At 44.1% G+C, this 20,792-nt stretch overlaps 1 protein-coding gene across 50 annotated transcripts in view; it reads right to left on the bottom strand.

Annotated features, from left to right (window-relative positions):
- LOC133473002 (receptor-type tyrosine-protein phosphatase delta) overlaps positions 1 to 20,792 on the bottom strand; it is a 248,892-nt gene that overhangs the window by 22,561 nt on the left and 205,539 nt on the right. For 8 of the 50 annotated variants that reach the window (XM_061764687.1, XM_061764689.1, XM_061764656.1 and 5 more), the window contains 15 exons: positions 14,706 to 14,894; positions 13,737 to 13,745; positions 13,187 to 13,204; positions 10,614 to 10,724; positions 9,209 to 9,220; positions 7,504 to 7,773; positions 5,990 to 6,571; positions 5,545 to 5,690; positions 5,328 to 5,472; positions 3,501 to 3,806; positions 2,635 to 2,828; positions 2,428 to 2,454; positions 2,057 to 2,174; positions 681 to 1,268; positions 261 to 361 (listed from right to left, as the gene is read on the bottom strand). In XM_061764687.1, the coding sequence (XP_061620671.1) occupies positions 261 to 361; positions 681 to 1,268; positions 2,057 to 2,174; positions 2,428 to 2,454; positions 2,635 to 2,828; positions 3,501 to 3,806; positions 5,328 to 5,472; positions 5,545 to 5,690; positions 5,990 to 6,571; positions 7,504 to 7,773; positions 9,209 to 9,220; positions 10,614 to 10,724; positions 13,187 to 13,204; positions 13,737 to 13,745; positions 14,706 to 14,894 (2,816 nt within the window). The remainder of the gene's footprint in view (positions 1 to 260; positions 362 to 680; positions 1,269 to 2,056; positions 2,175 to 2,427; positions 2,455 to 2,634; positions 2,829 to 3,500; positions 3,807 to 5,327; positions 5,473 to 5,544; positions 5,691 to 5,989; positions 6,572 to 7,503; positions 7,774 to 9,208; positions 9,221 to 10,613; positions 10,725 to 13,186; positions 13,205 to 13,736; positions 13,746 to 14,705; positions 14,895 to 20,792) is intronic. The other 42 variants (XM_061764659.1, XM_061764676.1, XM_061764679.1 and 39 more) reach the window with 24 other exon arrangements.

The following is a 20,792-nucleotide window of genomic DNA, read 5'->3' as shown; positions in this document are numbered from 1 at the left end:
TTTAAAATGGCATTAAATCAGCAAAAATTGAGCACCAAATCATGACCTTAAAAGCAAATGTTCGTACCAAACTGTGATTTTTTGGTGATCCCTTCAACTTCTAGCTCTTATAAATTTCAGTGGTTTTGCCCTTATAACAAACAAAACTACAATGTGGCACGCCACGAAAACAAGGTTGACATCTGGATGTTTGGCTTGGGGATTAGGGACTGCCCCGCGTCAAAAGTAGGCCCGTGGCTTTACCGGAACTGATGACTCACCGTGAAAGGCTGAGCGGCGTTGTAGGTGTCGGGAATCTCCCACGTAAGCAGCACGGACGTCTTCATGGCAGCTCTCACGTGGAAATTTTTTGCAAACACTGCTAAAAGAAAGTGGGGAGCAGCTGATTTAGGCACGGGACATCCGCTTGCTGTTTACTGCCAACGCTAGGACTTACCTTCTGAACACCCCCAAAAGCAGATTACTGTACCCTGAACACTGTCCTCTTACCTTAACACCAACATTTACATGTAATGACTGACTTTTCAGACACAAACGCATGGGAGGTAATAATTAGCTCAAAGGGTAGGGCGACTACATCTTAATACCTTCTTGGTTACGCGCTGCCTTTTGGAGCTTGTTGTTAGCTGCACGGGGGGCATAGCAAGCAAGAGCTAAGATGGCTGCGGGACTGGTCATACCTTGATCCAAAGGCTGTGTCCTGATTTGGACACTTGGGCTATAGGGACCAGAACCCTTGCTGGTGAAGGCACACATTTTAATATCGTAAGTGGTGTCTGCCTTAAGGCCGTCCAAGACCACTGTGGATTCGGGGGCGGTGATGAAGAGTTCCGAGGGACTGCGCGGGCTGTTGATGTCCTTATACTGCAGCGCGTACTTGACGACGTGGCCGTTTCGCTCGGCCAGCAGCAGCTCTTGCCAGCTGACCTGAACGGTAGACGTGCTGGCGGCGTCGGCCGTGATCCACTGAGGGTAACCGCTCGGCACGTCTTCGTTGGTGGTCACCTCCTTGACCGTCTCCTCGCCGAAGCCCACCTTGTTGCGCGCCGAAAGCCGGAACGTGTACGAGGCGCCCTTATGGATCTCCCTGGTGGTGTAGTGGTTATCCCGCTCGGGGAACTCAATGACAGTCAACGGTTCCAGGTCTTTGCGGCCGAATCGAAGACGGTAACCTTGCAGAGGCCCGTGGCTGACTGCCGGGGGATGCCACTGGAGGAGAGCCGTGCCCATGTTGGTGGTACTGACCATTAGCCGAGGTTTATCAGGAACTGAGGCGATAGCAGTAGAGAAGAGGAGCAATGTTACTAAGCACTTCACATGTTTCCAGCTCATCCGGAATGTTAAAGACTTACTAACCACGTACCTTGGCACAACTCAGAAATCAATACTATAGCTCAATCTTGATTCCAAACACTCGATTACAGGAAGAGTATTGGTGCGTTGTACTGATTTGTACGGACTGAACCGTGACCTTTTGGCATTCGTTACACCCCGAGCAAATGGAAATATTGGGAACTAGCTACAACTACATTTTGCTCTTGTCGACGTGTCCTGGACAATTTCATCCATCCAGTGGTTCTCAAACTCAAACTGGGGTCGCCTGTCCCTCGGGGAGTTATTTATTTATTTATTTATCCCCCCCCCCCCAAAGTACGTAAGGCGAAATTTAAAAAGAGAATATAGTCCCCTTGTATAGCAGGTAAAGGCATACTTTCCAGAATAAAAGGCAGAATATTATGAGAATAAAGTTGTAATTTTCAAACTCAAATATAGATGAAAATATCACTTTTCCATTGATCATTTTAATATCATATGTATCATGGACTTCTTATCCCTACAAAATACATCCTTGTGAAGGTAACGTTTTACCTTTAACTTTATTCTCATGACTGATTAATTTATCGTAACATTTAACATGACAACAGTTTTCTCAAAACAGGCAACACATGGTGTTATATCTGTCGAAATGTGAGCGCGTCCTCCCCCCGTGACCCTAAACATTTGAGAATCCCGGTCCAATCGCTTCTGCTGTGGCAGAGCGGACGCGTGCACGTACCTGCGCCAGTGGTCGTAACCAGTTTGGGCTTGCTGCGTGCGCCGTCGCCCTTGGTGGTATAGGCCGCCACGGTAACGGCATACGTGGTCTCGGCCTGCAACTCCGAGATGACCATTTCCTGTCGAGACGCGGGACTTCAATGACGTGCATTTATGGCTATTTAACAACATGTACACGGAACAGGCACATTCTCGCAGCTTGGGGCATGCGTCATCGGACAAGGGTGGGGACGGCTGGGTCTTCATTTCATATATATTGATAGGCTGGCTATTGAGTAACTGCACAAAAATCACATGCCATTCATGCTTAGGACGACAGTGGGGGGGGGGGGGGCGGGGGAGGCGAGACTCAATTCTGGTTGGACTACTCACATGATCGGTTGAATCATCATATTCCCACTGATTTAGGTTTAGGGAAAAGAGACAACACATAAAGCCAAATAATCATTAATCACTGCTGCAGTTGCTCAGCTAAGTCATATGATTTATAATAGCCGTTTTTTTTTTTCCCCGAACGTCGGTGAAGGTAAAGGCGATAAGGCAAACGCTGTTTGGTTTGCTGTAGGAGGGTGTGCGTACCTGGGCGTCATCAATCAGGATATCCTTGATGACGGGCTGTCCTGTGGGCTCCCCATTAAGCATCCTGACATAGTGCACCTGGTACCCTCGGATCTGCCCGTGCTGCTTGGTGGGCATCGGCGAGCGCCAGATGACTTTAATTGACGACGAGTTGACAGCTTCCACCTCGACTTTGCGAGGTGGCCCGCTAGGAACTGGGGGAGGGGGGACACCATGGGATAGAACGGAAAAAAAAAATAATAATAAAAGGTCAAAATAACAGTCAACCCCTTCACTCGCAGTTTAGAATCTTCTTCCGTCGCGCAAAATTGTGCCCCTCCCACCAAAAAAATGAAAAATCACAAAATTGCGGCGACATTATTTCAACAATGGCAAAAGGGGGTAAAAATAACAGCAAAAATAGGTCTGGCAACTGACCTAATCTTGAAACATTAAAAATGGGTAGAGTGGGAAAAACATGTGGAGCCAAAAGTGTGGCTTCAAGTGAATCACAGCTTGAAGCGCAGCAAGAATTTTTGGCTATGAAGCAAGCAAAAAATATATGATAATCAAAATGATTCTACCACATCACAGTTGAAAAACGTCAAAAAGGCCTTCTGTTTATATTAAAAAAAAAAAAAAAAAAAAAAAAAAAAAAAAGAAAAAGAAAAGATAAAGAAATATACAATCCCACTGTCCGAGCTTCAAAAATGACAGACGGGACTGGAAGTTAGTGGCCGTACCATGTGTTGAAATTGAGGCAAAAAAAGAGGGGGGGAAACAAAAATTGTATTGTTCAAAAGTCCAGAGAGTCTTGTTAGAGGCAGGCGGAAGGGATTGTTAGTAACTGTTGTCATGGCGAGGCTTTGGAATTGGAGAACACATACCGTCCTCCTCTGTTCGGACCAGTTGCGGCGTACTTTCCGGTCCCGCTCCGGCGTCTGTATGAGCGGTGACTGTCACGCGGTACTCTGTCCATTTTTCCAAGTGTTCCAAAAGGTAGCGCGAGCTCTCCGAGGGGATGTCGGCGAGGTGTCGCGCGGCGGTGTCCTCCCCTTCGGTGGCGGCGTACTGGATGCTGTATCGCGTTATGATCCCGTTCTGCGATTCCGTCAGCGGCGCCTGCCAACTTACCAGGATGCTCGTGGAAGTGGGACTCGAGCACCTGACTTCCGTGGGCGGGCCGGAGGGTTCTGCTCGGTGTTTGATTTGTTGTCAAACCCAGTTGTCGTTTGGCGAGGCCGTTGGTTTATTTCGTTTTGGTTTCGATTGTGGAAATATCCAATGGGTTGGGGGTGGGGGGGGGAGGAAAATAAAGTATGATGAGGACAAAGCACAATGAAAGATGGGAAAGAACCCAAAAAAACACAAAGTGTAACACAAAACTGATGATGAATGGAGGGTGTTGGTTGGAAAGAGGACAGCTATGCCTTGTGTAAGCTACCCACATACACATCACATATCCCATAACTGATTCACAATCATCTACGATCTTATTGGTCAATGCAAATTTGGCAAGCAGTTACCATCAATCCAAAAACATAAAGGTTGATGCGTTCAATGGGTTTGTAAAGGAGAAAACTGCATTCGTCACCAACCTTTCCGAAGCCTGTTGGTTTGTGGTAAAAGCCTGATTGTACGACAGAGAAGCTTCCCAAGGAGACATGATTTTGTTTAGTAGGTTCTCAAACATCGGCATGCATCCGGCATGTTCGGGTGTGGCGTACCTACCTGATAGCCGCGAGCTCGTCTTTGACAGAGCTCACATCTACGCCATACATCTCCAAATCATAGAACTGTCACGGACGGCGCTTTGACACAAATCGAACTTTCTGTGAGGCCGTTGTTATTGGTCTTTTTAAAGGAGGCAGTTTTTTTATTTGGATTTTTTTCTCGCAATTCTTTTGTTCACGTGACGACTCGTCGAGTAAAGTAAGTAACGTGCCGCCTATCGCGAGCCAGCCCGTGTCCGTCTTTCCATATATTTCAGCTGTCGCGGTACTATGTCAACGAGCTAAAATCGAAATTGCTCGCTTATAGAGACGATTGTGTAAAAAAAAAAAAAAAAAAAAAAAGGCAGCTCACAAAAGAGACTCAAGGATTTGTGTACATGCAAAAAAAAAACATTCCCTTTTACATAATATGTCCCCTTTAATATTCGGAAAGTTGCTTCCAGGCTTCACAGAAAGCTCAGTCGGTCCTTTTTTTTTTTTTTTGGCATGCAAAGTCGAGAGGAGGCTTCCGAAAGGCCAAGCGCGCCCTTTGGCTTCCAAGACGCTCGAGTGAAGCCTTCTTCGACCTCATCTGCTCACTTCACATTTAAAGGTGAACACTTATTTACAGGCCTTTCGCCGGTGCTTTAACCGCAGACGCTTCGAGACCCGCTGGTGCATTACGTTCCTGTTATGTTTGGGTTTTTTGTTTTTTTTTCGAGGACAGAAATCCCCCCCCCCATATTAGCGTTTCATTATTCACAAATTCCCATAATGATGTTTTATACTGCTAATATCAGGGGATAAGTGTCCACAAAACATGTTTGTGGTTCGATGTGCCCAGTTTTAGCCACTTTGTGTCACTGCTGGGACAATATATTTAGCATTTTCAATATTATTTGACCCAGAAGATAACAGGAGGGTTAAGGCCAGCTGTGGTGTTCTCAACTATTTGTCGCGCGGTGTACATTTCAAAGGCGTCGGTTACGGAGGAAGACCTACGTGTTTGCGGGGTCTCTGCGGAGATCTCGCTGGTGTACGCGCCGACGCCGTGTTTACTACGGGCCGCCAGGCGGAAGGCGTACGTGGTGAAGGGCTTCAGGTCCTTCATTAGGTACGTCGAGGTGGGCTCGAAGCTGATTCGCCTCTGGAAAAAAAGAAAGAAGAGGACGGCTCGTCAAGTTGGTGAGGATGCAGGGGTCAAAATTGAAAGCGTTACCTCGTCTTTGTCATCCCTCTTCTTGTACAAGAGCTCGTATCCCGTGATTTGGTTTTCCTGTCCCGTCTGGACCGGCACGACCCACGACAACAAAATGCTGGTTTCCGACTTGGCCTCGCCCTTGAAGTCCGTCGGTTGGGAAGGAACTAGGCATCGGAATGAAGCGTATTTTAAGAAACGCTCGTGTTGTCATCCAAAATAGTCGTGGCTATAAATCACGGCTGAGTAAGTCGGGAGAGAACACGTTTTTTTTTTTTTTTTTTCTACTGTGAGTCGACAACAAGGCATTTGCATTTTTTGTTCTTGGAGTTCTCCGGATTAGCGTTTGTTGACAGCCCCGAGACGTTTACAGCCCCTTAACAACTGGAACCGACTTTCGGAAGCGCCTGTGACTAAAATGTTTGCGCGGAAATAGTTTCCCACGAGGAAACGAAAGCCACCTCACCTCCCGTCTTTGCAATGATCTGCAGATCCGGAGACAGAGGTCCATCGCCCACCGAGGTGTAGGCCAGCACCTTGATGTAGTACGTTTTATTGGGGATGAGGCCTTGGATGGTGACAAAGTTGGCCCCCCGGACGATTTGCTTCTCCCACAGGTTGACGTGCTGGCTGGACTCCAGGGTGTAGTACACTCTGTAGCCCATAATCTGCCCGTTGGCTTCCTCCGGTTCTTCCCAGTTGATGACGGCCGTGGCGGCGCTGAGCATCTGTCCCCGGACGCGGCGCGGCGCCGTGCTGGGCGCCTGCTCGGCCGTCTTCGCCTCCACGGCGTCGCTGGGCGGTCCCCTGCCGATGTTGTTGACGGCCACCACGCGGAACTCGTAGTCCGAGTAGGGGCTGAGGCCGCCCACGCTGTAGCGCGTGGTCGCCACGCCGTCGATCTCCTTGTACGAGTCCTCCGAGTACTTGGATTTGTGCTGGATGATGTAGTAGGACACCGGTTCGGGATTGCCGGAATCCCACGTCAGCGTGATGCTAGTAGCGGTGCGCTCGGTGACTACTGGGACGCCTGGAGTCCTGGGCAATGCTGCAGAAATAGTGTTCTTAATACAGTGCTTATGGGGATCATTCCCGGACCCACCAACAATATGTGAAAATCGGCGTTATTGAGAGATGATGGAAACATTCAAATGGATGCTATAAATTGCAAAAGTAGTATATATATATATATACATACATATGTGTTATAATTATGTTTTTTTTTTTTTTTTTTTTTACAGTTGGTTTTACAGTTTTGTTTTCTACCACAAAAGCGTCCACTCAAAGTCGGCCAATTATGCAAGATGACAACAATCCGCACGAGGTGACCTGCGATATAGCGCGTGGACACCGTTCGTGTTTGAAACCACGTTGTTCATCTCCGACATGAAGCCGCATGAATAATTTAGCGGCGGGAATTTATGGTTTTAATTCCTCACGCGGCGGAAATCCACCAGCAATAGATTGTCTTTATACACCGTCTGAAGTATGCTACAGGGGGCCGCCGCTGTCAGGCTGTTATATTGTGACTAATATCTCGGTCACGTCTCCGGAACAAGGAAAGCCCGTCCCTCGCTCGTGCGGCGCCGATAGGATTTTTGCTCGGGTAAGAAGCGGCGGCGGGCCTGCGGAGATTATAGATTATTAGTACTAGATTATCATTATAAGTGGCATTAAACGGTGGTGTTGGTTGTAGTATGCAGAAATAGTAAGCAGTATTATGTGTAAGGGAATGTGTAAGCAGTAGCAAATAGAAGTATTAGTTGTAGTAAATGGGAACATTGGCAGCATTCATCTAAGTAGTTTAGTAGACTGTTATGAATGTTCCCCACACTTTCATAACATTTTCTATCATCTTAAACACCTTTTTTAAATTCTTAAACATTGAGTAATGCACAGTAGTACTGTACACTTTGTACATTTTTGGTTTTTTTTTGTCATTTGAGAGTAGGACCAACTAAGAGGAGCTGCGACAGTTACCTTTGACGGTGATCTGCGCCACGGCCTCGATGACGCCCAGCGTGGACATGGCCACGCACGTGTAGTTGGCCGACTGGCGCACGTCGGTCAGCTCCAGGACGTTGCGCCCGATGGGCATGTCGTCCTCGGGCGTCAGGTCCTCGGCGCCCAGCATCCACTTGACGTAGGGCATGGGCGAGCCCACCGCCACGCACGTGATGTTGACGCTGCCGCCCGGCATGATCTCGTTGTCCGTGGGCGGGATGGAGAAGCGCGGCGGCACCCGGCGCACTGCCACGGGACACAAACACAAGGAGCCCGCTCAGACGACGCCCCGATTTCGCCGCGACGGGCGCGATTGGCGAGCCACCGACACGACGCTGCATGCATGTGCACTGGACACGGGTGCAAAGTACGCACAACCACTTGATGTGATGGTGAAGAACGAGAGCAAATGACGGTAATGATCATAACAACAAGACGTGGGCATTTTTGGCCGACAATAATGAAATATACTCATAATATACTTGCTTTTTGAGGGCACATATACAACATCATACAACTAATATAAAATATGTAATGTTGACTACTACAATTAACTTTTGAGCAACATAATGATCACGTAATTATATTATTTACTGTAATTTAATAAACATGTTTTTATGGTTATATAAAGTATATATTGAGATATAGTGAGTGTGGGCCTCTCGTCGAAGGGTTCAATATTAGTACTAGGATTAATTATATAATAATAATTATTATTATTATTGGCTGAAACTATAATCAAATGTACAGTATGTGTATACACAATATTGTTATATATTATGAAACTATTACATTTCTAACAGTAATGAATTAATAATAATAATAATAATATTGGGGAAAGTAATTAAATACTGAATGATAAAAATATATCAATTCATGAGTACATCTTTGATATTTAAATTAGCGAATGAATTACATTATTTTCATTGTATTTGTTTTTGTATAAATTAAAATGGAGTTTATTCCAGTTCATTTATTAATAGCTTTGCACTTACATTTTATTTATTTGGGAAAGAATGCAACTCATGACGACATGACAATAATAATGAAAATAATAAACAGGTTGAACTGTAGAAAGAAAGTTGTCCTCACAAAACCACTCATAAATCAATGCAGTATAAATATTCTAAATATAGCATACGCTGAATGAAAATAAACAGTGTTGCTGCCTTTTACGTCCTGCACTAAATACCAAGCCGAGCAGCTCTGCTCGTTCATTATTAAATACTCCGGATTTAATTAATATCCAAGCGGACGGCGCGCACACACGCGTCCCCCACAGACATAATATTATCCCGCTCATTTGAATATCATTACATTTGTGAGGGCTCGTCATAATAAGCCGGCATTCTTTCCAGGAGCCTCCCCGCAATCTCTCGGGGGGGCAAGGTTGCTTTTACAGCTTAACACTCGTCTTTAGTGCCAATTACAATTAAGAACAGATTGGCTAGGAACGCCATTCGGCAAGCGTGCGTTCGTTCGGTTGAATACGCATTTTGACTGGATTTCGGGAGGCCGAGCAGGAACACTGACGACATGCAAATGAGATGCAAAATATCGGTCCTGCGGAAACCAACAATGCCCATTTCTTGACGAATGAAAGAAAAACGAGACAACTTGAGCATTTCTGTGAATGAACAGTGTGCGTTGCTGTAATCGGAGAAAGAGAAAACACACCAACCTTCTCGCAGCTCTGAGGGGAGATGGATGGGGGTTTTTTTTTTTGGGGGGGGGGGGGGTACAACAAAATGAACACAAAATAATAAAGGAGAAAAAACAAGGGGGAGAGTAAACAGGCGTCCAGATTAAACAACTCGAAGGACTTTGCCGTCTAACATCCTGCTTGAAAAGCTCAAATCATTGATTAGATATTACTTGAACACTAAACAGCAAAGATTCAAGTCAGAAGAAGTCGTGTATGAGACAAAAGTATTGAGACAATCGTCTTCATAATCAATACGGGGTTCAATTACAATTCCTCACCTCGTTTGGTGTGGAAGAACATGGTCCTACGACCTTTAGTTCCTTTTCGCCGGGTGTCCCAACACTTTTGTCCACATGTATATGACTAAATAACTTTGTTTTGAAATCACAATATTACAAGCAAAGTGGAATTAAAGGCAGAAGCAGGGTTAAACGGGCCAAAAATGGCCGACTCCCTGTTCAACCTTTTCCATGCATCCCGTTATGACACGTCCAACCAACGTTCTGTCGATTGGCCAAATTGGTGTTGAGGGGCACATCTTTCAAATTTTTCCAACGCACTGATAGCGGACGGTAATCTATATATTTTTTTTAACTCACCGGGGGTCCCGACTGATCAGCTATATGTACATACATCTGCCCATTTTGGCCATTTTGCAACATTTAACTCATTCACTGCCCTGGACGTTTCTATTCGTCAAGTGGAATCCAACCGTTTACTGCCAAAGACGAATATATTCGTAAAGTACGTTTGATGGCAGCGATGCGTCGCTTTGGGTTTGAGATCGGCACAGCTTTTGAGAAGAACACGATTAGGCCGTGGCTTGTCCCGTCGATACTGCTGATTACTAAAGAAAGTCAAAAGCTAGACAAACTTTTTTTTCTGGTGAAAGAAGAGTCGACCCTTTCTTTTGGTAGCTTCAGTGCTTATTTTGTCACGGTGTCTCTTGGAAGATCAGTCAAAATTTGAAAGCTTTGAAAACGACTGACAGCGAATGATCATATTAAAAGCATATTCAAACTTGAAAAAGCGCTTTAACTTTAGGACAAAGTGGCATCCATGCTCGAGCTCTAAATATACTATACTGTAGTATAAATATGCCACTGACATACTAATCAGTCGCGGTAAAGTGAAACGCTGACGTTCAAATCTTTTATGTCCTTTCAATGTTGCTCAACAGGGAGGAATAGAGAGTGGGCCGGGGGACGGAAAGGGCCGGAAAAAGGCATAGCAGAGCGGATACTGTATAATAGGTTCACACATCAGTGCGGGTAAAAGTGCAAAAAACAAAAAAATAAACTCAAATCTCATTGAAAAGCAATTCAAGAGCTACTTACAATAATTTAACATCGAAAAATGACTTTTCACGCTGTTGTCATACCTCGGACGTAAAGGTTGGCCGGCGCCGAATAGCGCGTCCCGTCGTTGTTGGTGGCCACACACTCGTATTTTCCCTGGTCCGACTCCTCGCTCTGCTCAATCTGCAGGGCTCCTGTTTGGGAAGAACAAACAGGGTGGCAGAGGAGAATTAAAGCGTGCAAAAACACACAATCATCTTGTTTTTTTGTTTTGTTTTGGTTTTTTTTCTTTAAGCAGCTCTCCAAATGTCTAAATCTTGAAGGAATGACTCAAATTTCTTGAATCATTTGTTTGATCCACTGGCTGAGGCACAACGCAGACTAGAGTTAGCCTAGTGGTCATCAAGCAAGACTCGAGAAGACGTACACAGCCGAACCTCCAAAGTCCAACGGCCATCAGTTGTCAAACTCAAGGCCCGTGGGCCAGATCCGGCCCGCCACATCATTTTATACGTGGCCCACGAAAGCAAATCATGTGCGTCAACGCCGATGATTCCTGCTAAACTCTGTACCACAATTTCCAAATTTTCTTCTTCTTTTTTTTTTTTAACTAAGCCCCTTTTTACAGTAACTTCAACAATAGTTAAACTATCATCCTTGACTTGTGATTTCAGAACGACTAATCCATCAATTTGTCGTGTATATGTATAATACGATTAGGTGTTAAAACCTAATGCGGTTTTGCGGGCACGCCGACGCTCTAAGGGAAACTGCAACAAAAACGAGTTTGACACCCCTGAGTCACGCCGTCTCATCAGTGGCAATTCCAATAGTCTGTTCCGGGGTCAAAGGTGGCCGCTGTTAACAATCTTCCAATCATTCCCATTGTTTAATTTATTTATTAAAAAAAAAAAAAGTTTTTAGTGTGCATAGCTTAGCAATATTGTTCATGACTGTGTTTGATGTCTCGCAACATTATGTTTCAATTCAAATGTTTTTTTGTTGCTGTCATGGCAATATTTTCTATATTACTGTAATAAACACTGTAAAGTCTCTCTAGTTGAGTCTTTGCAACAAAGAGGTTCACAGCCAAATCTGTTTTACGTTTGCTGCTCGTCTTGACCGAGACACACTCCATTTTTAATCTCGATGAGTTTTGAAGAATCAAAAAATATAAACTGAAAAAATAAGTAACTTGGAACATAGGATCTTTGGGGCATTTGACATTGGAGGTTGGCTACAGGTAACCTTCTGAGAAATTTACAAAACTACACAGAATTGAATGAAAAGACACTCATCCTAATGCCAATGCAAATAAATCAGTTCTGTCGAGGGCAAGCCCTGGTGTGCAACATGTAACTTGACTGGTCAATATGGAGGATGAGTGGTACTGCTTTAGGGAGACATGGATCAAACAAAAGAGGTTTATAGTCGAAGAAAAGCAGCAGAACAAGAAAGGACAATTGAAAGAAAGAAATTTTCAGAATGAATATTTTTTTGGAGCATATTCAATCACAAATCGCATACCATCTGTTTTTTTTTTTTTTTTTTTTCGAAAAAGGGCAGCTTTGTGCAAAAATAAAAAAATAAAAAATGTAAATTGCTGCTCACATATGTGGAAAAAGAGCAACTGCAGGAGAATGCAAGGCAAATCCAACACATATCCCTCTGGAACAAAACTTTTTTTTTTTTTTTTTTTTTTGACATGCAAATCTTGGCAAGAAATGTATGTCAGCGCAACTTACAACCTTGCGACAACCCTTAGCTGAAAAATAAAATACAAGCGTATTAGAGGACAAAATTCAAAATGCGAGCCCCTGAGCCAACAAGAACCAACCACTGCTCTTTTTTTTTGGTTTTTTTTGGAGCTTCAAAAGACACCCAGAAAAATCCACTATGGGATCAGCAGTGTGGTGTCACATTGACCAGACAAAAACAAACTGCTGCGGCTCCCCGGCTCAACATGGCCAAAAATTGAGCCAATGCATCCGCTTCCCTCCGTCCGACTCTACTGTTTTTCCCAAAGCCTGAAGACAAAAAAAAATAAAAATAAAAAATTAAAAAAGTCAAAAGGCAAGAAAAGTCAGAAAAATAGGTGTGAAAGAGTAAAAAAGCACCGTAGAAACTTTATCAAAAAAGTGGTTGTTTGGGCTTTTTTGTAGAGGTACAGGAGAGGAGAGCAAATAGAAGAAATGGGAAAAAAAATAAGATTTTTTTTTTTGGGGGGGAGGGGGCGTTGACTCCACAGCAAGAACAGCTAAGGGGGGAAAAAATGCTTGGTTGTTTTAGTTGGACAAAAAGAGGGACGCATGATTTGCTATATGGCAAACAAAAATGGAAGAGTTTGACAAAAATCATTGTCATTGGATATGCTTTTGTTGGTGGTGGCGGAGCCAGGGCAAGCATATCACAAGTGGGCTCGTGAAAACGAAACGTAAAGGGGGAGGGGGGGGGGTGGTGGGGCATGGATGGAATTGAGCCAATGAAACAGGACAACTCAGGAAACGGGAATGCCATGGCGACTGAGAAACAGGACAAACACAGAGAGTGATTTGATTGGGCGGATGGCGGTGACAGCAAGAATGAACTTTGGATTGTTTTATTTTTTGTGTTGTTTTTTTTTTTCATTCTGTGAGCGTCAGTTCAGCACGCTTACCTCTTATTGGCGTACCACCTGGGTGGATAATATGAATGCAAATAAGATTAGAAAGAAGAAGCATTAGTACGTGTAGATAGAGGCTGGAGGGGGGGGGGAGGGAGTGGGGGGGTTGGAAGAAGAAAATTTAAACAGTAAATAGGAGATAACTGGAGGAAAGAGACAGGAGAGAGAAAGAGAGAGAATAAGAACGTTCTGTGCAGGAGTCAGCATTGCGAAATCACAGGAACTTTCACATCTTCTGAAGACCGTCTAGTGAAGGGAAAACTCTTGAGGACTTGTGTGCTTCCTGAATATGTCCCTCTTTAGATTTTTACCATTTAAAAAATAAAAAATAAAAAGTGTCAGCTCAGTGAAAGCGGTTGTCCCTGCATGTGAAGTGAACACTGTGTATGTGAGGGAAGTGTCTCTGAAATAGTAGTCATAGTAGTATTAACAGTAGTATGCCTAAACTCATCTGTTAGTAAAATGCATGCCATGCATTTTAATAGTTGTTGGAAACATGGGAATTAGTGGGGGGGTGATGTGCGCTTTAGAGCTAAGCACTTACCAAAGGATTCTGTAGATTAAGAAAAAAAAAAAAAAAAACAACATATAGAGAGAAGAAAGACATAGGCGTAAGAATATGATTATATTCTTAAACTGTTGGTTAACAAGGCGTCGTTAAATGCTTTGATCATCATCATCATCAGGTCGTGGGGTTAGTTAGTTCTCTTGGGAACAAAAAGGACAAGGCGGTCAAACGTGTTACCATACGCTGGCACATGAAAGCTGCAGAACAGAAGTTGTTTAGGGGATTCAGTTACACTGTCAGAAATAGGGGTACCATAGAAAGTCAATGAGCTTCTAAACAAGTCCTAGTGTTAAAGCAGCCATCAATGTTTATGAGTGTACCTCCAAAGAATTATTCTTCTGTCTCCTGATGTAAATTTACCAAGGCCAAAAAGGGTACAGATACGTTCCCAAGGGTGTCAGGTGAGGGTGGCATCACGGTGACAAGTTGTCGTACCCCTAAAGGTGCTTTTTCTGAGAGTGTAGGTTACGTCAAACGAAAACAAAAACAGAAGACGCTATATACTGCTATATAGACCATTATTCTTTCTTAAAATCCGATTCCCAATAAAGGTCCATATACCACAGACAAAAAAAAAAAAAAGAAAAAGATCCTAGAACTTCCTGGGCGAGTTAGCGTTATCAACTTAAAAAAAAAACAAGAGAACGGACTCACAAAAAACTAAACACACACACACTGTACCAACACAGCCGAAAGGGAAAAAACAACAACCCTTTGGACAAAAGAAGACTGGTCATAGCCAAAACATGAGGGGGGACAAATCCCCAAAGCCTAATGACAACACCAGAAGACAAAGTGGGACACACTGGGGTACACTTAGAATAGAACAGGAAATAGTCGAAAAAGCCATTACCTACAAAAAAAAAATTAAGTCAAATGAGAAGTTAAAATAAGGGGGACATATAGGACGACGAGAACATCTTTCATGACGGAGAAGAAACCTACCTGATCGGAGCTGTTTAATGCGCCCGTTGTTGTTGGTTGTATTGACGGGAAGGAAGTCTTTAAACCAGGAGATATCCGGGTCCGGGTTGCCACTGGCGGCACAGAGCATTGTGGCGGTGCGAGTTCGCTCCACCACTTTGAGCTGCGGGCCCATGTCTATGGTGGGGAAACCAGGGGGCAGCTGGTCCTCTGGGGAGATACACAATTCCCAGGTGAGACAAGTCTTGGGACAAAAACGAGAGCTGCCACGCTACATGGACTTGGATTTTTCTGTTCATGTTGCATTTGACTGTTTCGTTCAGTTCCTGAAGAGAAGCACTTCCCTAAAAAGAAAATATTGAAGTCGCATTACATTTCATTGCATACATTATTTTTGTTCCCGTCAGACACTTTTATTTTTTTACATTTATTGGAGAATGCACTACTAGTGCTTTCTATTCCGGTCTATTTTTTTTTTGTTTTCAAATGTAATTGAATCCGTAGCTACAGTTTTGGGTTTTGCATTGTGTGGCCTTACTGAACCTAACTGCGAGCTTAAAGCCAAGGTATGTAGTGTTACACGCCAAACTAAAAACCCTGATTCTTTGCTTCTGACTTTGTGGAAATAGTTGGGTCTTTCGACCTGCAGAGTCAGAACCCCATCAAACACCCGAGAGCAAAATTCTGTATGATTCCTATTTAGTGGAGGATGTCACGGCACGGCACTAATTCCAAACCGTGTAGGTTTAACATTCCGACTTGTGTATTTCCATACACCATCCATTTACGGATGATTAGTAAGCTACAGCCATGTTTGCTTTCAGTCCTTCAGAAAAATCTTCTTCGAGCAGCTTCATTAAAGAACATTTCACTCGAGTGCAGCCCAGAAACAAGAAAGAAAACACGGCCAATATCCCCCTTTAAAAACAAAACCAAAAAAAGCTAAATCAGACTGGCGGGGACTATGGAGACGCCAACTCTCCAATTCAAGCGCTTTTTGATGTTCACTTACAACAGCAGGTGGCTTTCTGCTGCCAGGCGAGCCAAGGATGCACTTTATTCCCTTGGGAACTGAGATATGTTGGGGCTTTAAAGTACATAATCCGTACACCCAAAATCTTAAAGGGTAAAGCTAAACCCTGTGATTCCTCTGTTCATTTTCCCGCGGAACGAGCAGAGCGTCCTACAAATGCAATTATGTTTACGTGCTCCGTTACCTCCCTGCGATATGGCTAATTGGCATCTTTTTCAGAAGCATTTGTGTCACTTTGGAAAGCGGCTTCGCAGAGACGCCATCCACGCCTGCACGCCGCCAAATGACAATCATGGACGCCTTCCAACAATGCTTTTGGGTACTTGGCATGGCGAGCAAGCGTGATGGATAAATCTCGGAGAAGTAAAAATGTGTTTACGAGCGAGTGACTTCAGAGTGAACCGCAAACTTTTCTCCGAGCAACTCCGGCGTCCCTGCCTGAGCCTTTCTGGACAGTGTTTGTTTTGCGTGAAGACAACACCGGACAGTATCGGTCGGACCTGTCTGCCTCAACACACAATTACTTGATGCTAGAGTTAGACAAATGTGAACCCGATCGATAGCCAGAAGCGAGCCGCAAGTAGCATTGCCGCTGCGTCCAAAATAACAATCGGAAGTGACAAGCCAGGCAAACTACACAATAAAACTCTACTGGATTCACAAACAAAGTCTTTACAAGGTCGCAGTTTACCATACAGTCATATGATGATTAGAACAATTATTTGGACTAATTGACACAATTAATTGGACTAATTGGACGTGTTTATCTTAACTAGACATGAGCAATTCTCTGGAAGTCAGCCATTCGGGGCAAATTCCAGGGCTGGTACTTTTGCAAACTCCAACTAGGGAATTGGCCCGAATGAGCCCCAATCGGAAGCAGCTATACAAGACAGATGGGCGATGCTAAAATGTCAAGCTTTTTTTTCCGACGGCATTTAATGCGGGCAGAACATGGTGTCAAAGTTTGATCATTTCCAGGATTTTCCATTAAAAAGGAGGCGCAGGGGCCCATTCATTGCTCTGTGCCGCTTTCATTTGTCCTTATTTTTACCTCCAAGCAGGAAGTTGATAGACCTCCAAGCGGCCCAATGATCTGCTACAAATGGTGATGGTCCTGGCTCCGAAAATGTAATTTAGAGCAGCTTTGACCACAAAATGATGACATCAGGCTAGGCAACGACGGGGCACATGCAATGCAGCTATGTCTCCCTCGCCTACCTCACAAAGTGAATTACCATGGCGATGATAAATACATAAATGGAAATTAAACATTCACTGGCGTGCAGTGCGTTTAGCCAGGCACGTCACAAGAACTGCGTCAGAAACACTGAAATGGAATCAGATTGCAACGTTCCCTTTAGCTTGGGCTAAAACTCATGAGGTGGTTGCTATCATTTCAAATGTCGGACTTGAAAAGCCTCACATTAAAATAGCTGTTAGTCAAAGCTGAAATTAACAGGGACTCCAGGCCCCCCAACCCCCGCCCCCCTCCTCTTCAGAGTTCTAGCTCGCTGAGCACTGCAATCTCAAGGACAGTCTAAGACAAGGGCAGCTGCTGCTTTACACATCCATACTGTATATTCAACAATGGCTCCCCACGCTAAATGAGATGGAAGGGAGAGAAATGCTGAAGTCATCTTCTATAAAAGTGCTGAGCACTGGTGCTTGGTATGAAAAGACCCCCAATGACAATTTGCACACATTAGCCACCGGCATCGCTATCGGGCCGCATGGGTGCATGGTGCCAAGTGTGAAAGGGACGTTGGCTCCAAAAGTACCTCAGCGAGCAGATTCCCGCTGATGACAGAAGGCCACTGGACATAAACTCCAAGCCATTAGAAGATTATATCGATTGATCACTCATACGCAAACTATGGAGGTGAACTTGCAGTTCCCGTCCGTGTACGACAACGGCGGCTGTTTAAGTGCCTCAATTGCTACGGGGTGCAGCGGGAATTACGCATTGTTGACATATAGCTGACTGACAAACTGATTCGATCACTGCGCCCATGCCGCTCCTGTTAGCTTGGTGATGGAAAGGAACTTTCGGGCTTTTTTTTCCCCCAATAATCACAGAACTCTGAGCACTCAACATTTTGGACAGCGTGATTTGGCTGCTCTTCAGCCGGAGTTCATTTTAGTTTCGGATAATGTAGTTTAGAATGGTAACACAATGAAATCAACACTGTTGTCATGCTGCTGACTGATTTCAGGGGGTAGGGAATAGAGGCACAGCTGAGTCAGGGGTGCTAGTAGAAGTACCCTCAACCTGGATTTAAAAAAGGTCTGTAAGGTTGGAAAAATCTGGACATGACCTCGACGCGAAGGAAGCCCTAGGACATCTTGCTACTTGGGATCCCACTTCTGAAACCTACCAGCCAGAACTCTGAGAGCTCAACATTTTGGACTCCCTAATTTGGTTGCTCTTGAACCAGGGTTAATTATTAGTAGGTGGTATAGTGCGGTTTAGAATGGTAACAGCATGGATTTGCCATTGTTGTCATGTTGCTGACTGATTTGGGTGGGTAGGGTATTCGGACACAGCTGGTCCTTAGTAACCTGGATTGGAAAAACCTGGACATGACCATAACACGAAGGAACCAGACCTTTTGGCCTCTTGTTGCTTGGGATCGATTTCTGAAACCAGTAGTCAGAACTGAAGGAAAGCGTTACGGGTTGTTATTTGGCACTTTTCCCAAGTCTCTGGGTGCATTTTTAGTAGCTGCGTGTCTTATCGCTGACAGGTGTGTGTAAATAGCCTATCTGCAATGAAAACTAGAGTTGGGAGTATTTAGTTGTGTTTTCACAGGTGTTCTAGCAGGAAGCACTGGATTTTAAGCTTTCGCAACTCTCTCGCTCTCTTTTCCAAGTAAAGCTGTAAAAAGCCCCCCCCCGCCGGTCAAATTGTGACTTTAGTTGCGTGGCTGCTGCGAAAGAATCTGCTTGTATTTGACCCTCTTCCTTCACTATAGTGGAACATTTAACCCCGTGCTGGAGGTCACTCTTCATGGAGAATACCCGCAGGCTTTTTAAAATCTATATTTGTTGGAAGTATTTAAGTGGAGACAATCCCCCCGTTCGCCACCGTAGAGGCTGTCGCAGGTCACTTGCTGGAGAAAAGCATGTGACGAGACGCATTGTTTGCAAACTCTTTGCAGCCACGCTGGATTATGGATTCTTACATTCTTAGACTGCTTTCCACCCCGATCTGCCCTGAAGGTTATTCTTGCCCAGTTTAGGAATCAATCTGAGTCTCTCTGCCCCTCCCCTGATATGATTGAAGCCGAGGCAAAAAGCAGTCCAGAAAACATTACCCGCCGAGTGTGACAGCGGCAAGCAATTTCTCCCCCCTTTCCACGCCGAAGCGTATCACTTCAACTTGAGGGACACTGATCAAAGCGCTTTCCACGCTCAAAAATCCAAAAGGAGATAGGGAAAATGTAGGCAGGGGGTTGGAGTGCTCATCAAGGGAATCATACCACAGTGCTAACAAGGACGTCGTTTGTAATTGGCTCGTTTCATGGCTTGCAAATGCATTAGCTGACCGAGAATGAAATGGGAACGCCGGTTTCCGACACTGCGTGTAGATAGAGGAGCTTCTCATTGTCGGACTTTCCTCACTTTGACAGCTCACAGAACAGCTTTTTGCACAACCAGTCTTTAATTTGACAAGGTAATTTTCCCCCCCACCACCCGAAAACTACAGCTAGCTGTTTTGCTAACAGATTTGCTGGTAGCCATTACAGTTTGGTATCAGACTTTTATTTCACTGGATGCCATTACATATATATATACTAAGAAGCAATAATAAAAAAAAAAAGGACTAAAATAAATTCCCAAAATAGAAGCCTCTTTCTTGTGGGAAGCTAGCATGCATGAATGATGGGTCCCCAAGAAAGCTTTTCAGACCTATCAAATATTAAAATGTCCACAGCGGGGAGGTTTTCTTCCAGTCAACTTGGATACGTATAGAGCAGGTGCTTGTCTCTGCCTGATGATACGTTGCCCCGAGCCGTGACCTCAAAAGATGGCAAAGAGAGTCCTACGTGGAATTTACGTCTCGCAGTGTAGCCTTTATTCTGTCTGTCGAACCTTAGCATTTTTGAAAACAAACCCCCAAAAAAAAATCCCTCAAAATGTACTTAAAAAAAGAAGGAACGTCCAAAAGCAAGTGAAAAGAATAAAAGTAAAAAGATAAAAAGTGAAAAAAAAAACAAGGGCCTAAAAATCAAGGTCAAATATATAAAAGAATAAATCCATTTTAAAATGGAGATAACAGAAATAAATCTGAAAAAGGAACTTGAAATATAAAAATGCAAAAAAATATAGAATTTTTATTGCTAGCAATCGCATTGCTTTCTTAATGAATATGTTTGTCCCCAAATTTGTATTTAATATCGACAAATATAACTTTTGTTCTTCTATCTATGCCAGCGAATGTATCGTGAAAGGCGCAACAAACTGCGTATCCACCTGTTGCCATTCATACAACAGAATAAAGTCCTGGTTTCCTGCGAGTCTACTGGCTTTGTGCTCAATTAAGCAAACCCACATTTCACACTATGTCATTTTGTGGCTACATTTATTTGCTCGGAATTATTCATAAAGTATTCATACCTTCGGTGGTGTGTCGTGAGATTTTTCTGTATGTAAAATGGCTTCCTCGGCTCAAAGGCCAGGAAGAACAGCCGGAGATATTTCTTTCTTACAGAACACATTCCCAAGTTAAGATGTCGCCATCGCCCAAAAAAAAAAAGACATCATATCTGTTAAGGAAATCACCAATGTAGCTTTTAGAAGGCCCTAAACTGGCGAGGCGTAATAGCACTTAGGCTAAGAGCGGACCTGTTCCCCCGAACACTCGATTACAGCAAATTGGAATTAGCTAGCTGAGCCAACTGTGGCACATTTGCAGCAATATTCATTAGCAACTTTTACACCTGTTGACTCAAAGCGCAAAGTAACTCAGGGTATAGTCTTTGTTGAGCTTTTTGGAACATATTGAACAGCTTACCCCCCTCCACGGTTCAAGGTTGAATTGTCGCCACACGAGCGTGTGCTTTATTAGAGCG

This window comes from Phyllopteryx taeniolatus, chromosome 23 (assembly GCF_024500385.1).
Source record: "Phyllopteryx taeniolatus isolate TA_2022b chromosome 23, UOR_Ptae_1.2, whole genome shotgun sequence".
Taxonomy (NCBI): domain Eukaryota; kingdom Metazoa; phylum Chordata; class Actinopteri; order Syngnathiformes; family Syngnathidae; genus Phyllopteryx; species Phyllopteryx taeniolatus.
The sequence above is the reverse complement of the archived record's forward strand: the minus strand, read 5'-3'. Positions and strand labels throughout refer to the sequence as shown.